Source organism: Onychomys torridus, chromosome 4, assembly GCF_903995425.1.
Source record: "Onychomys torridus chromosome 4, mOncTor1.1, whole genome shotgun sequence".
Classification (NCBI taxonomy): domain Eukaryota; kingdom Metazoa; phylum Chordata; class Mammalia; order Rodentia; family Cricetidae; genus Onychomys; species Onychomys torridus.
This window is the reverse complement of record NC_050446.1, coordinates 45,507,739-45,520,063: the sequence shown is the minus strand read 5'-3', so window position 1 is coordinate 45,520,063 and position 12,325 is coordinate 45,507,739. Positions and strand designations below refer to the sequence as shown.

At 36.8% G+C, this 12,325-nt stretch overlaps 1 protein-coding gene across 1 annotated transcript in view; it reads right to left on the bottom strand.

Annotated features, from left to right (window-relative positions):
- The window catches only part of LOC118581754 (ankyrin repeat domain-containing protein 26-like), a 53,580-nt gene extending 41,748 nt beyond the window's left edge, over positions 1–11,832 (bottom strand). Inside the window, exons 1-3 of the mRNA XM_036184217.1 lie at positions 11,582–11,832; positions 8,568–8,599; positions 4,671–4,741 (exon numbers count right to left, since the gene is read on the bottom strand). Of these exons, the coding sequence (XP_036040110.1) occupies positions 4,671–4,741; positions 8,568–8,599; positions 11,582–11,832 (354 nt within the window). The remainder of the gene's footprint in view (positions 1–4,670; positions 4,742–8,567; positions 8,600–11,581) is intronic.
- Between the last annotated feature and the right edge of the window lie 493 nt (positions 11,833–12,325).

The following is a 12,325-nucleotide window of genomic DNA, read 5'->3' as shown; positions in this document are numbered from 1 at the left end:
CACACATAAAACACTAATAAATAGTCACAAGTTAGTACTATTCTGAGGATATTCTTAGAGTCCTCATATATTTAAAACTAAATAGCATCTTAACTCTGTTACCAAATATCTTTCTGGAAGTTGTTACCTGAACCTCACTATGTATAAAGTTCATAGTATCATAAAGAATTCAAATCAAAATAGACTTTCCTGAGTATGTTCAACAAAACAAAATAGGATAAAAGAGAACCTTCAAGTAAAATATTTAACATACCGATGACTGAGCTTTTCCATGGTTATCATGCTCTCCCTGCTCCTCTCTCGATGTTCCTTCTTTCCCTGGCTCTGCTGATAAATGGATGCATTTAAGGAAAAGTAACTGAAATACAGTAGTGAGCTGATCATGTTCCAGTGGAAAAACACACATTCAAGAATGACTGGGCAACATAAACTGGACTTGATAGGTTTAAAAAGCATACAAAGTGTGTGAGTGGGGAAGGGACTGGACCTGGGAAGAGTAGAGAAAAGAGGATGAATATGATCAAAACACTGCTTCTCAGAGAAAGAGTAAAATAGGTCCCTAGAGACAAAAACGTTAAAAATTGCCAAAAGACATAGTGTGTGGTCGAAGAAGGAGCAGTGGCAGCACATGCACAATCATCAGAGGATGAGTTCACTTATGACAGAAGTTAAAAACAAGATTCTGGCTTGAAATTAAAGACCGCTTCCAGAAATATTCAGGACTGAGAACTGTCAATTTCCCATTAGCAAAAATCGAATTGTTACTAAATGAATACATGCATAACATGTGGGACCCAGAAAGGCTAGTCTCCAATTATTACTCAAAAAGCTATCTGAAATAAGATGAGAAATAAAACAAGTAATGTGTTCAACTTCACCAAATGTGAAGCTTAGTCTCTTGTGTCACACCTTTCTGTGTGGTTGTAACACAATTAGATAATTTATCTCAAACCTCCCCTTCTTGGGTGTAAGGAGCTCCAGAGGAAGGATGAGGAGGGCTGGGGATAAAAAGCACATTGGTAAAGCATGGGCATTGTTTGTGTGTGCAATGTTGAAACAAATAGACTAGATGATTGGCCATCATCTGAGCATATTATATTGCTTACATATTCCCAATAGAATACTCACATCTAAGAATTACAGATTTAGAATATACAACCATTTAATAACCGAGGGAATTGGCATGCAAAGTCTAAAAAAATTATTTTTGCTCTTCATTTCATTGTAGCTTTTCTTCCCCCTTGTGGTGGTTTGAATGTAATTGCCCCCCATAAACTCATAGGGAGTGGCACTATTAGGAGATATGGCTCTGTTGGAAGAGGTATGGCCTTGTTGGAGGAAGTGTGTCACTGTAAGGGTGGGCTCTGAGGTCTTATATATGCTCAAGCCATGCCCAGTGTCCCAGACCACTTCCTGTTGCCTGCAGGTCAAATGTAGGACTCTCAGCTCCCTTTCCCAGCATCATGTCTGCCTGTATGCTGCTATGATATTGCTCCATGATCATAATGCACTAAATCTCTGAAAATGTAAGCCACCCCATTAAATGTTTTTCCTTTATAAGAGTTGCCATGGTCATGATGTCTCCTCATAGCAATAGGAGCTCTAACTAAGATATCCCTAGGAAAAAAATCTGTATCCAAATCAGTAGTTACCTCTTTGGTTCTGTTGTGCTTCAAGATATCCAATGGATCTTTTATATAGATCTCTGATAACTACCCTTCATAGTATATGGTTGATTGACAAGAACCATCTTGACCACCAAAGGACAAATACAGAAACCAGGAGCTGGTAAATCATAATGAGAATTCTGTCCTCTTCAAATGATAATCAAATTTGAGTCTCTATGGTCAATGCTATCCCAATTTAATTTTCTTTGAATCTAGTATTTCTCCTTAAACCCAATGTTCTTGATTTTATATATTCGATTTCTCCCTTTCAAATCTAGTCTTCTTCATCATACTCAAATCATTAAGGGGCAGGAAAACTAATATATTTCTAAGTGGATTTTTATGTGTCCATGGTTTACTTGACTACTTGCCCTGTGGCTTTCTCTTTCTCAGTTCCCTTATTTGGGCCTATATGACACTCTTCTGAGAAATAATCCCTGCTAGACATTAATTAATGTTCATATATAATTGATCACTTGTGTTTCTACATATCACAAGAAAATCAAACACTGGTCAACAGGATGGGATATTACAATTCTTAATAACTTCCCTGAAGGAAAGAAGAAAAGACAATGGGAAATGTGCTTTTACTTTCTTGACAACATTACCTATCAGAAGATCAATTATCTTCTCTGAATCTTATAGTACCCTATCTTCATTTTCTAAAGAATTTCATTATTTTAATAGAATCAAATATACACTTCTTCCCTGTTTTCTTTTTCTTTTTTGGTACTTGATGGTTTTCTCATCCATTATTCCCGTGTCCCCTACACTCTGTGAGGTTTTATTACTCTTCCATTACCATGACCTTGTAATTTATCGAACAATTTGACTGCTTCGGTGGTACATTCCATTTCACATTTGGAGATATTATTCTTATGGCTACTTAATCTACTGTATGACAGATATACACAAATATCTCTATCTACTGGTATTGTTTTGATTTATGTAACTATTTCTTCAAAGGGGCTACACATAAAATAAAGATTTTACCATTCATTTCTAGACTAGTATAGTCTTTTTTTCTTTGATCCACAGTTGCAGCTAAGTGTTTTTGGTCCTCTTTTGTTGAAGGAGTTGCAGAGACAATCTGAAAAATTAATATTAAAAATGAGTTGACCACATGAGAACAGGAATAGGCAGAGTGCTCGAGGGGTCCCCAGAAATCCACAATGATACATCCTCTGTAGACTGCTGGCAATGGTTGAGAGAAAGCCTGATCTGACCTAGTCTGATCAGATGGCCAAACACCCTAACAGTCATGCTCGAACTCTCATCCAATAACTGATGGAAGTGGATGCAGAGATCCTCAGCCAGGCCCCAGGTGGAGCTCCAGGTATCCAATTGTCGAGAAAGAGGAGGTACTGTAAGAGCGTGAATTGTTGAGACCAAGATTGGACAAAGCACAGTGACAAACAGCCAAACGAATGGAAGCACATGAATTATGAACCAAAAGCTGTGGAGCCCCCAGCTAGATCAGGCCCTCTGGATAAGTGAGACAATTGAATAGCTTGAACTGTTTGGGAGGCATCCAGGCTGTGGGACCAGGACCTGTCCTTAGTGCATGAGCTGGCTGTTTGGAACCTTGGGCTTACCCAGGGACACTTTGCTCAGCCTGGAAGGAGGGGACAGGACCTGCCTATACTGAATCCACCATGTTTAAATGAATCTCCAGGGGAAGTCTTGGCCCTGGAGGAGATGGGAATGGAGTGGAGGGGCTGGGAGAAAGGTGAGGGTGGAGGCGGGAGGGGGGAGGACAGGGGAACCCATGGCTGATGTGTAAAATTAAAACACAAATATAATAATAATAAAAAAATAAAAAAAATAAAGTTGGGTATCAAAATAGTGTGGTATATTGGGTCTGTAAAATATATATGATTTTATCATTTACCTGATTTTTAAAATAATTATTTAAACTCACAATAAAACTTTAAAAAAGTTCAAAAACAAATGAGTCGAATATCCTTCTTTATTCTAGGAAGATCAGAGTTCCGCATTGCAAAGCAGTGAGATGGCCAAGTAAGGGAAGCATTTCATCAGAATCCACAATTTCAGTAGAAAACTTCAGGCATGCTCCCTAATTGCATTCTAACTTTTTTCTTTATATGGCCATTGACAGTGTAAGTCAACATTAAGGCAACCATAGATATGAGTAGTTGTCCAAAATATGTCAAAAAGATGCATTTAAGATTATTTGTTCAAGGCGTCACACCATCGGCACTGGGCCCCCAAAGGGCTTGGAGCTGCCTAAGCTGAGTGTGCCGGGGCTCTGCTGACTCCCCATGGGAGACCTTGATTTGGGGGATGTGGGGATGTGGGGTGGCTTGGGAGAGAGGGTTGGGGGTGGGAGGAGGGAGGAGATGGGATCTGTGGGTGGTATGTAGAGTCAGTAGAAAATTCCTCAATAAAGAAAAATGAAGAAAAAATACAAAAAACAAAAATACCAAACAAACAAACAAAAAAGATTATTTGTTACTAGTATAAAAATGAAAACATACATTGTACATATCCAACACACAAATAATACCCCCATTATGATAAAATTCGTTTGTAAGTTTGTTAAATTAAAATCACCACATCATATATGTTAAACTCTCATCTACAGCCAAAGGATTCACAATTTAATGCAGTATTAACAGGCCATTTCATTAACCAGGTAGAAGGACTCATCAAAATCTACTATTACTGCCACAAAAATTAGTAAAAATGTATTTCTCACTTTGTGCTGACAGTAAGACACCAACAATACCTCACTACTGTCATAGAAATGATAATTAAAATACATAGCATGATATTAAATCACCAAATGAACAATAATAATTATCCATACAATTGATACACAAGAGTATTAGCCAATTATAAAGGTAAAGATACTTTCAAAATTAAATAATTGTGACCAATTATTTTATAAGAAAACCGCACATGTAATTTTACTGTCTTATGATTTCTAGTTAGACAATGAAACAGTATTAGACGAACATCTTCAGTTGGAGTTTTCCATACCAAAGACGGAACTTTGTCCTTCTTAGCGCTCCTCCTAGGCTCTTCTGTTAATGCCATTTCTGTGTTTGTAGCTGGTGAGAAACAAAGATATTTAACCAGTTTTAACTGTAATACAGTGAATCATACTGACAAAGTATTACATAGAGATTCAGAGAAGTGTTTAGATACAGTTAAACTAAAATTTAAGACTTATTTTCCTAAAAAATACTTCCAAGTACTCTAAATCTTTAGCTGAAGTTTTAGCATTTCATGAGATACTTGAGATCACATAAGACTTAAATATATTCCTCAAGACAGTCAGGAGAATGCACCAGGTTCAGAGAATTGAAGAATTTTGTGTGTTCACCTAAAAATTAATACACTTAACACAGAAGAAGAAACAGTCAGGTACAAATTTTTAAAACACCACTGAAATAAGTGTAATAACTAACAAGTGTTTTTTTAAATTATGTTTCTATTTATTCCTAGTACTCTCTTCATGGTAGCTGACTCAAGGTTTCTTCAGTTTCCTGAGGCCTAATTCTGTTATTAGGCTTCTATCTTTTTTTTTTTTTTTCAAGACAGGGTTTCTCTATGTAGCTTTGCGCCTTTCCTGGAGCTTGTTTGGTATCCCAGGCTGGCTTAGGCTTCTATCTTAAGAAAGCTAGAAATGAATAAAACTTCCTATTTCCCCCTCTAAGACCATAAGAAGTTACACCAAAATACAATCTACCTTTTGTGTAGCTATTTGAGGAATACTATCTCATCCTTAAAAATTTGCAAAAAAATTGGCCCTGAGTCCATACAACCCTGAGCTTTTCTCTCTAGAGATAGTTTGAGTGTTTTGGTCTCATTGAGTCAAATGTTTTGTTTTGTTTTTTTTTTTTTTTTATATTGTTTATCTCATCCTGATTTAAGTTAGGTGTGGCGTGTATACTTTAGGAATGTATACTTTGCTTCTAGATTTCTAATATTTTAAAAATAATTTGACTTATTTTATGTGTGGGTGTCAGATCCCCTGGAGTTACAGACAGTTGTGAGATGCCATGTGGGTGCTGGGAATCAAACCAGGGTCCTCTGGAAGAGCAGCCAATGCTCCTAACCACTGAGCCTTCTCTACAGCCCCATTTCTGATATTTCTAATTCTAAATTTACAATGATTCTTTGAAACTTTTCTGCAAAATCTACCTTTTCATCTCGAATTCTGTGAGCTTGTGGTTTTTCTTTCCTTTGTGTGGTTTGACTTGGGAATTTGTGTTCCTGCTTAGATTTCCTAAAAAACAACTCTTTGATCGAGTCTGTGTGTTTTTTCTTTAGTTTCTATTTCATTACTTTCTGCCCCACTCTTTATTGTTTCTTCAATCAATGCAGTTAGATATGGCTTGTTCTTGTTTTTCTGGTTCCTTAAGGCAGATATCTAGGCCATTTAATTGATATCTCTAAGTTTTTAATGTAAGTATAGAGAGCCATAAACTTTTCTCTTCAAGCTGCCTTAGGCATATCCCGGGGGTTCTAACAAACTGTGCTCTACATTCTGTTCAACTCTAGGAATGTTTTAATTTCCTCTCTGATTTCTTTAATGGCCCTATTCATTCCAAAATTCATTCTTGAGCCTCCAAATACTCATTTGTTTTCTGTGGTTTCTCTTTCCACTAATTCCTACTTTTATCTCACTATTATCTGATACAATATGAGAAATCACATTAGTTATTTGTGTTTGTTACAACTTGCCTCATGGATTACATTGTGATGAAATTTAGAGAAGGCTCTTTTGGCTGTTGAAGAGAATACGTATTATGTATCTGTTGGAAGCGAAGTTCCATAGACATCTATTAAATTCAATAGATTCATGGTAGAGTGTAGCTCTCAGCTTTCTTTGTTGAGCTTTAGTTTGAAAAACCTGTCTAGTTTTCATGATTTTTAGTTTTTGTTTTATAAATAAATATTTATAAAATAAATAAAAATATAAAATGAGCATAATATAAATGTTTCTTTATAAAATAAATGTTTTATTTGCCAAAAAATTAAAAAAAAATTCACTGAAGTGTTAACATACACAGTGAACTACTACATCTCAAAGCTACTGTTGATTTTGTCCATCATCTGTAAACACAAATATATCTGAGTATCTTTTGTTCTCTTTCCAGGCATCCTTATTTTCCTTGTGAAGACTCTGTCAACTAGGGGAAATCTCCATCATTGGCTATGTTTTTCTAGGAATATACACATCTCTATTTGGAGTTCTTTATCAGTATCCCTTCTGAACATTTTTTAAATATTTTAACTGATTATTTCACAGCGTAGCTAATGGATTAAACACAGAGGCTCTCAAACAATCTTTGTATTAAAAACAGTCAAATTTCACCTAGAATTATTTAATAAAATCCCCCTGCATGCTAGAGACCAGGTTTATATCCAGCCACTAAGAGGATCCAGGGATGGATTTCCATCAAGTAAGTCTGGATTGAGACACAACAGTGAGGTTGGGTGCATAGAAGGGTGTAAAAATGGGAAAACAAGAAAGAGTTCAGATACAGATGGAGAGACTGGTCATTTTAAAAATATGTCAGTTAGAGAGGAGAGTTGATACCAGTTTGAGAATACAAAAAAATGTAAGGCAGATGAACAACTAAAGTCTAAGAGTTAGGCCAAATTCAAGTTGCTAAAGCATTATAAATAACTTATAAGTACTTAGAGATTAACAGTTTAAAGTGCCTGGTGGCCACACTGTAGTCTGTGTGATGCAGTAGAAGAGAAATGTTAGCAGAATGTACAGATATGTCATAGGGTAAAATTGTAACAAGAGTTGAAAATAAGATGGCACAGGCTTGATTGAGAGACTGTTTCCAGAAGTATTCAGCAATCAAATAGGCAGGAAAATGAAATTTACTAAGTGTACCAGTGTATATGAACCTGGAGCCTTGGAAGACTACACACTGCTAATCAATTAAAAAAGCATATGAAATCAGGCAACAGGTGCTTACACAATGTGCTAAACCTCACCAAGTGTGCTCAGTTCCCTGTCTCATGGGTTCTGTCCTACATAACACGCTTAGGTTATTTGTTTAGGATGTCACCCTTCTCTAGTGGAAAGAGCTATTGGAGAATTCCAAGGTGGTCTGAGGATTTAACAACCATTCATTAAACACAGACATTGCACGTTCTTGTTCATAATGCTGAAACTAAAAATATAGCTTGCAGAAAAGAGCAGAGAAAAGAAAAGTACACATCTCAGGAAATATGGGCATGCTCAATGGTACCCAATTCCCCAGTGACTGTTTACCAACTTTGGGAAAGACTCACTCTTTAATAACCAGCCAGTGTGAATCCCTAAGAGGTACAGAGCTTCCCAAGTGTGAACTGTAGGGTGCAGAGACACACATGTTGAATTCACTAAGACAAAGGTTAAATTTCATGTACTTTTTCTCAGTAGTGTGTTAACTGTGTCTTTTGAACAATTTTTCCAGCAAGGGCATGTGAGTTATTAATGTCAAAGTCTTATTTCAGATTTGAGGGAACAAAGAATGAGGAATAAGCACATGGTAAATGTTCTACATATCTTAAACATATCTTAAACTTCTATTCTTGGTGATTGTTAATACATTTTTTGAATAATTTTCCCAGCAAGAGCATATGAGTTATTAATGTCGAAGTCTTATTTCAGATTTGAGGGACCAAAAAATGAGGAATGAGCACATGGTAAATGTTTTATATACTTAAACTTCTTTTTTTGGTGATTGTCGACACAAATTACCTGGCTGACATGTTCTTCCAGTCATCTTTTCTATTGCTGGGTTTAAATGTGAATATTCCACTTCAATAATGGGCTGTAAGGTTATTGACGAGAAATGTAGTGATCAGTCTTTATTCCATGGATCCTGGAGTTAATCATAGTAGCAACAATCTAAAAAATGTTACCTTGAACTGAGTAGGGGATTCCTTTTGAAATACTAAAAAAAGAAAGAAAAAGAAAAAGAAAAAATTGTGTATGATAAGTTATAGAAAGAACAAAGTAAACCAGGATTTCACAAATATCTATTAGGGAATGGAGTTCTAGTGGTTAGCCTGGGAAATTATAAACCACGTAGATTTGTTCATCAGCTGTGTATGCTCGGCATCTTCAGTGTTCTCGTTCTCAGGTTAGGAAAGCAAAATGACAAAAATAATGAGTAAACAAAAAAACCAAAAACCAACAACAACAACAACAACAACAACAACAACAACAACAACAACAAAACTCAGGGCAAGGGCTTTTGTTCTTTATCTTTTGTTTTTTGTTTTTCAAGACAGGGTTTGTGTAACCATCCTGGCTGTCCTGGAACTGTCTCTGTAGACCAGGCTGGCCTTGAACTCACAGAGATCCGCCTGCCTCTGCCTCCCAAGTGCTGGGATCAAAGGTGTTTACCACGATTGCCCAGCTCAGGACAAAGTCTTAACTAAATTTTAGGCATGGTTTTCAGAAGCAGATGATGAGTCTATCAAACAAAATATGGTGAGCAAAGGCACCAAGACCACTTAGTTGTGCTGAGTGATGCAGAAAATGTGCCCCTGAACACAGGACAAAACCAGAAGCCTGTGAGTTTACTGCTTCTGTGCAAGCTGATGGAAATAGTCTGAAGACATATATTTATGGGAGTCCATTTTATTATACACCAAATGTTTTCATGGTATTGTCTTTGTCCTGCAGTTTAATAAGCACAAAGATGTTATAGGAATGGCATCACAGGAAATATACAGTGATCTGTCACCAAGGATGACTATTGAACTGGAATGCCACATATACAGTTAGAGCACACTCTATGAAATATACAGTTTCCAAATTCTCATGGGAAACTGTTATGTTGTCATTCATCACATTACTACAAAATAAATATTGTAATTTTTTTCTGATGTAACATATGGCTTTCACATAATATTTTAATCCATGTTGGCATTTTCCTAAGTAATTGCCCAAATTCAGATATATTAAAATTCACATTGTTTTCATAAAAATGCTAACAGTTCCTGAAGACATAACATTATAATGACATAAATTTGATACTGATAATTATGGGGTTGAGTGAGGTGAAGCTGGTTATCACAATTCTAGTACAGCCTTCTGCTTCCCAAAGTCTAAGATGCTGAAATGACCGATTTGTTTGAATATAAGTAAAATCATTCAAGTTCCTTCAACATGAATTCAAAATGAATGCTAGCTAACTATATACTGCTTCCTATGCCTCACTTTAAATAATCACTAGATTTGCAGTCCCCATTCTTTTCATTTGATATTATTTCATTAATATGTTGAACACAACATCCCTCTCTATCTAGGACTAGTATCTAAGTATATACAAGTAGAAGTGTAGACCTGTTCTATATGCAGTATTTTTGTCTTGATTCAAACAGGAAACCACTTTAAAAAATTCAGCCCCTTGATACATTCTTGTCCCTAGAAACACGGCCAGAAGCCAATATCTACCCTTCATTTGGTTCTAAAATATCACAAATTGTAATCAAATTGATCTAGTGTAGATGGTTTGATATGACTTCTCAGTACTGTTGGTTGAGCAGAAACACATTTCACTCAAATGATAAACATAGAATCCTAGAACTTCTGATCTAAAGTCTGGATTCTGTCATTGTCCCCAAAGGGAGATTCATCAAAGTGAGAATCTGTCATTACTCTATTCCCTTCCAAGCATGCTCCATCTCTCAGGTTCACAGCACCAAAACATCAGAAGAAATCATTTGAATTGCATATTCTGTACATGCTAACTCCACAACTCACCAACTCATCTTTGCTTCTCTTCATTGTAGTTGTCTTATTTTGGCTGATACAACTTTATCTTCAGAAGTGGCTCATTTTTTCAACATTAATTTATATTTGTGTATGATTTAACACCTTTATATCTATTCAGGTTACATAAACCAAACATAGGTCTGTATGATGAAATAGTACAATGCTTAGTGCCTACCCAAAAGTGAGACAGAGAAGAGGAGTGGACATACTTGTTTGCAAAGTCATTTTAAAAAACAAAACAAAACAGGGTCTCATCATTTGGTCATGGCTGGCCTGGAACCCATGTAGCTCTGGCAGATCATGAACTCACAGAGATTTCTGCCTTCTGAGTACTGGGATTAAAGACATACACCAGTATGCCATGGTGTTTGTGTTTTCTTTAAATGGTTAAACACTACGTGTTTTTTCCTTTCCTGACAGTGTTTTGCCTGTGTTTCTAAAGACTGTCATTTTTTCTTTTGCAGTCTCCATCATATTATACTTTACATTAGTTACTATTTTATTGCTGTGACAAAAACCCCCGAGAGGAAACAACTTAATGAAGAAAGGCTTTCTTCTGGATTAGTCTGAAGGCATACATTCTATCATGCTTCAGACGGATTGTAGAAGGAGCAATACATTGACCGGCTACATTGGAACCTCCGGCACAAAGTAGTGCATGAACAGCAAGCATAACTGGGAATGATGGTTGCCACTGCTAGTGAGCATCCTACTAGTGCGCTGACAGCTTTCCCAAACAGCCCTCCTGGAGTGAACAGTTCACAGAAGCCTCCAGAGCACATTTCATCATAATCCAGAACATTACACTCTAGCCTGCACAGGACGTATCAAGGTGCAAAACACATTCATTCTAACTCCCGAACCACTCAGAGTCATTATCAGTCCCAATACTGCTCACAAGCCCAAAGTCTCTTCTGAGACTCAATGCAGTCACTAAAGTGAGCCACTGTACAATCAAAAACACAGCTGGCATATTTGCAACACATAAACACAAATGGGGGATGGAGCATCCCAAGGAATACTCAAATTAAAGTATAGATGAAATTCAGGAGAAAAAAAGCATTAAATCCTATGGCTCTATATTGGACATGTAGGGCTCAGCATAGATTCATCTGGGCTCCTCAGGACTTAGATAAGATCTGGTGCCTACAGGACACACTGGTCTCCCTTTGGCTGGTTTAACTTCATGCACTCAGTTTTCCTCAGCAAATGTCTCACAGTGCTGGCATCTCCAACATTCTGGAGTCTCAGTTGAAAATTAGGTTTCACTTTCTTAGTTTCACACAGTGGATACTCATGGTCACCTCGCATGAACTCCTTGCTTTTCACAAAGGACTCATCCTCAGTGGACTTATGGAACCATGGTGAAAAACTCTGTTGCTTCCTCTCCCCATATTGCATGTTTCATACTGCAAAGTTAGTACTATGTAAACTAGAAAATTCTGCAACCATGTTCTACTGCCAGCTCTGGTTAGAACTTGGTCCTCTTGTACCACAGTTGGAGCAGCCTCTGTGTCTTGTCCCTAGAGAGACACCTTCAAGGAATTAAAAACCTGTGGCATCCTGAGTTACATCTCTCTTTCAAAATAATTTTTTTTTTCACAAATCGGTGCTTTGATAGGTTGGCCTTGGGTGCCAGGCTTACTGTCATTATAAATGGGAGGTTTCTCTAACAATCATAGGGCTGAATTTAGCATATGAGTTGGCTGGAACATTAACCTTGTTGGGATGCTTTTTCTCAACAAATTGCCCACTTAAACATCTTCCTCTCTGCAATTTGCTGATCTTTTCCATCATAGACTTTGATAAGATTGGTGATAATGAGGTCAAAAAATGAATATTATCCTGATTTACAATTTCACCTGCCAAACACACTAGTTAATCCATTACTATT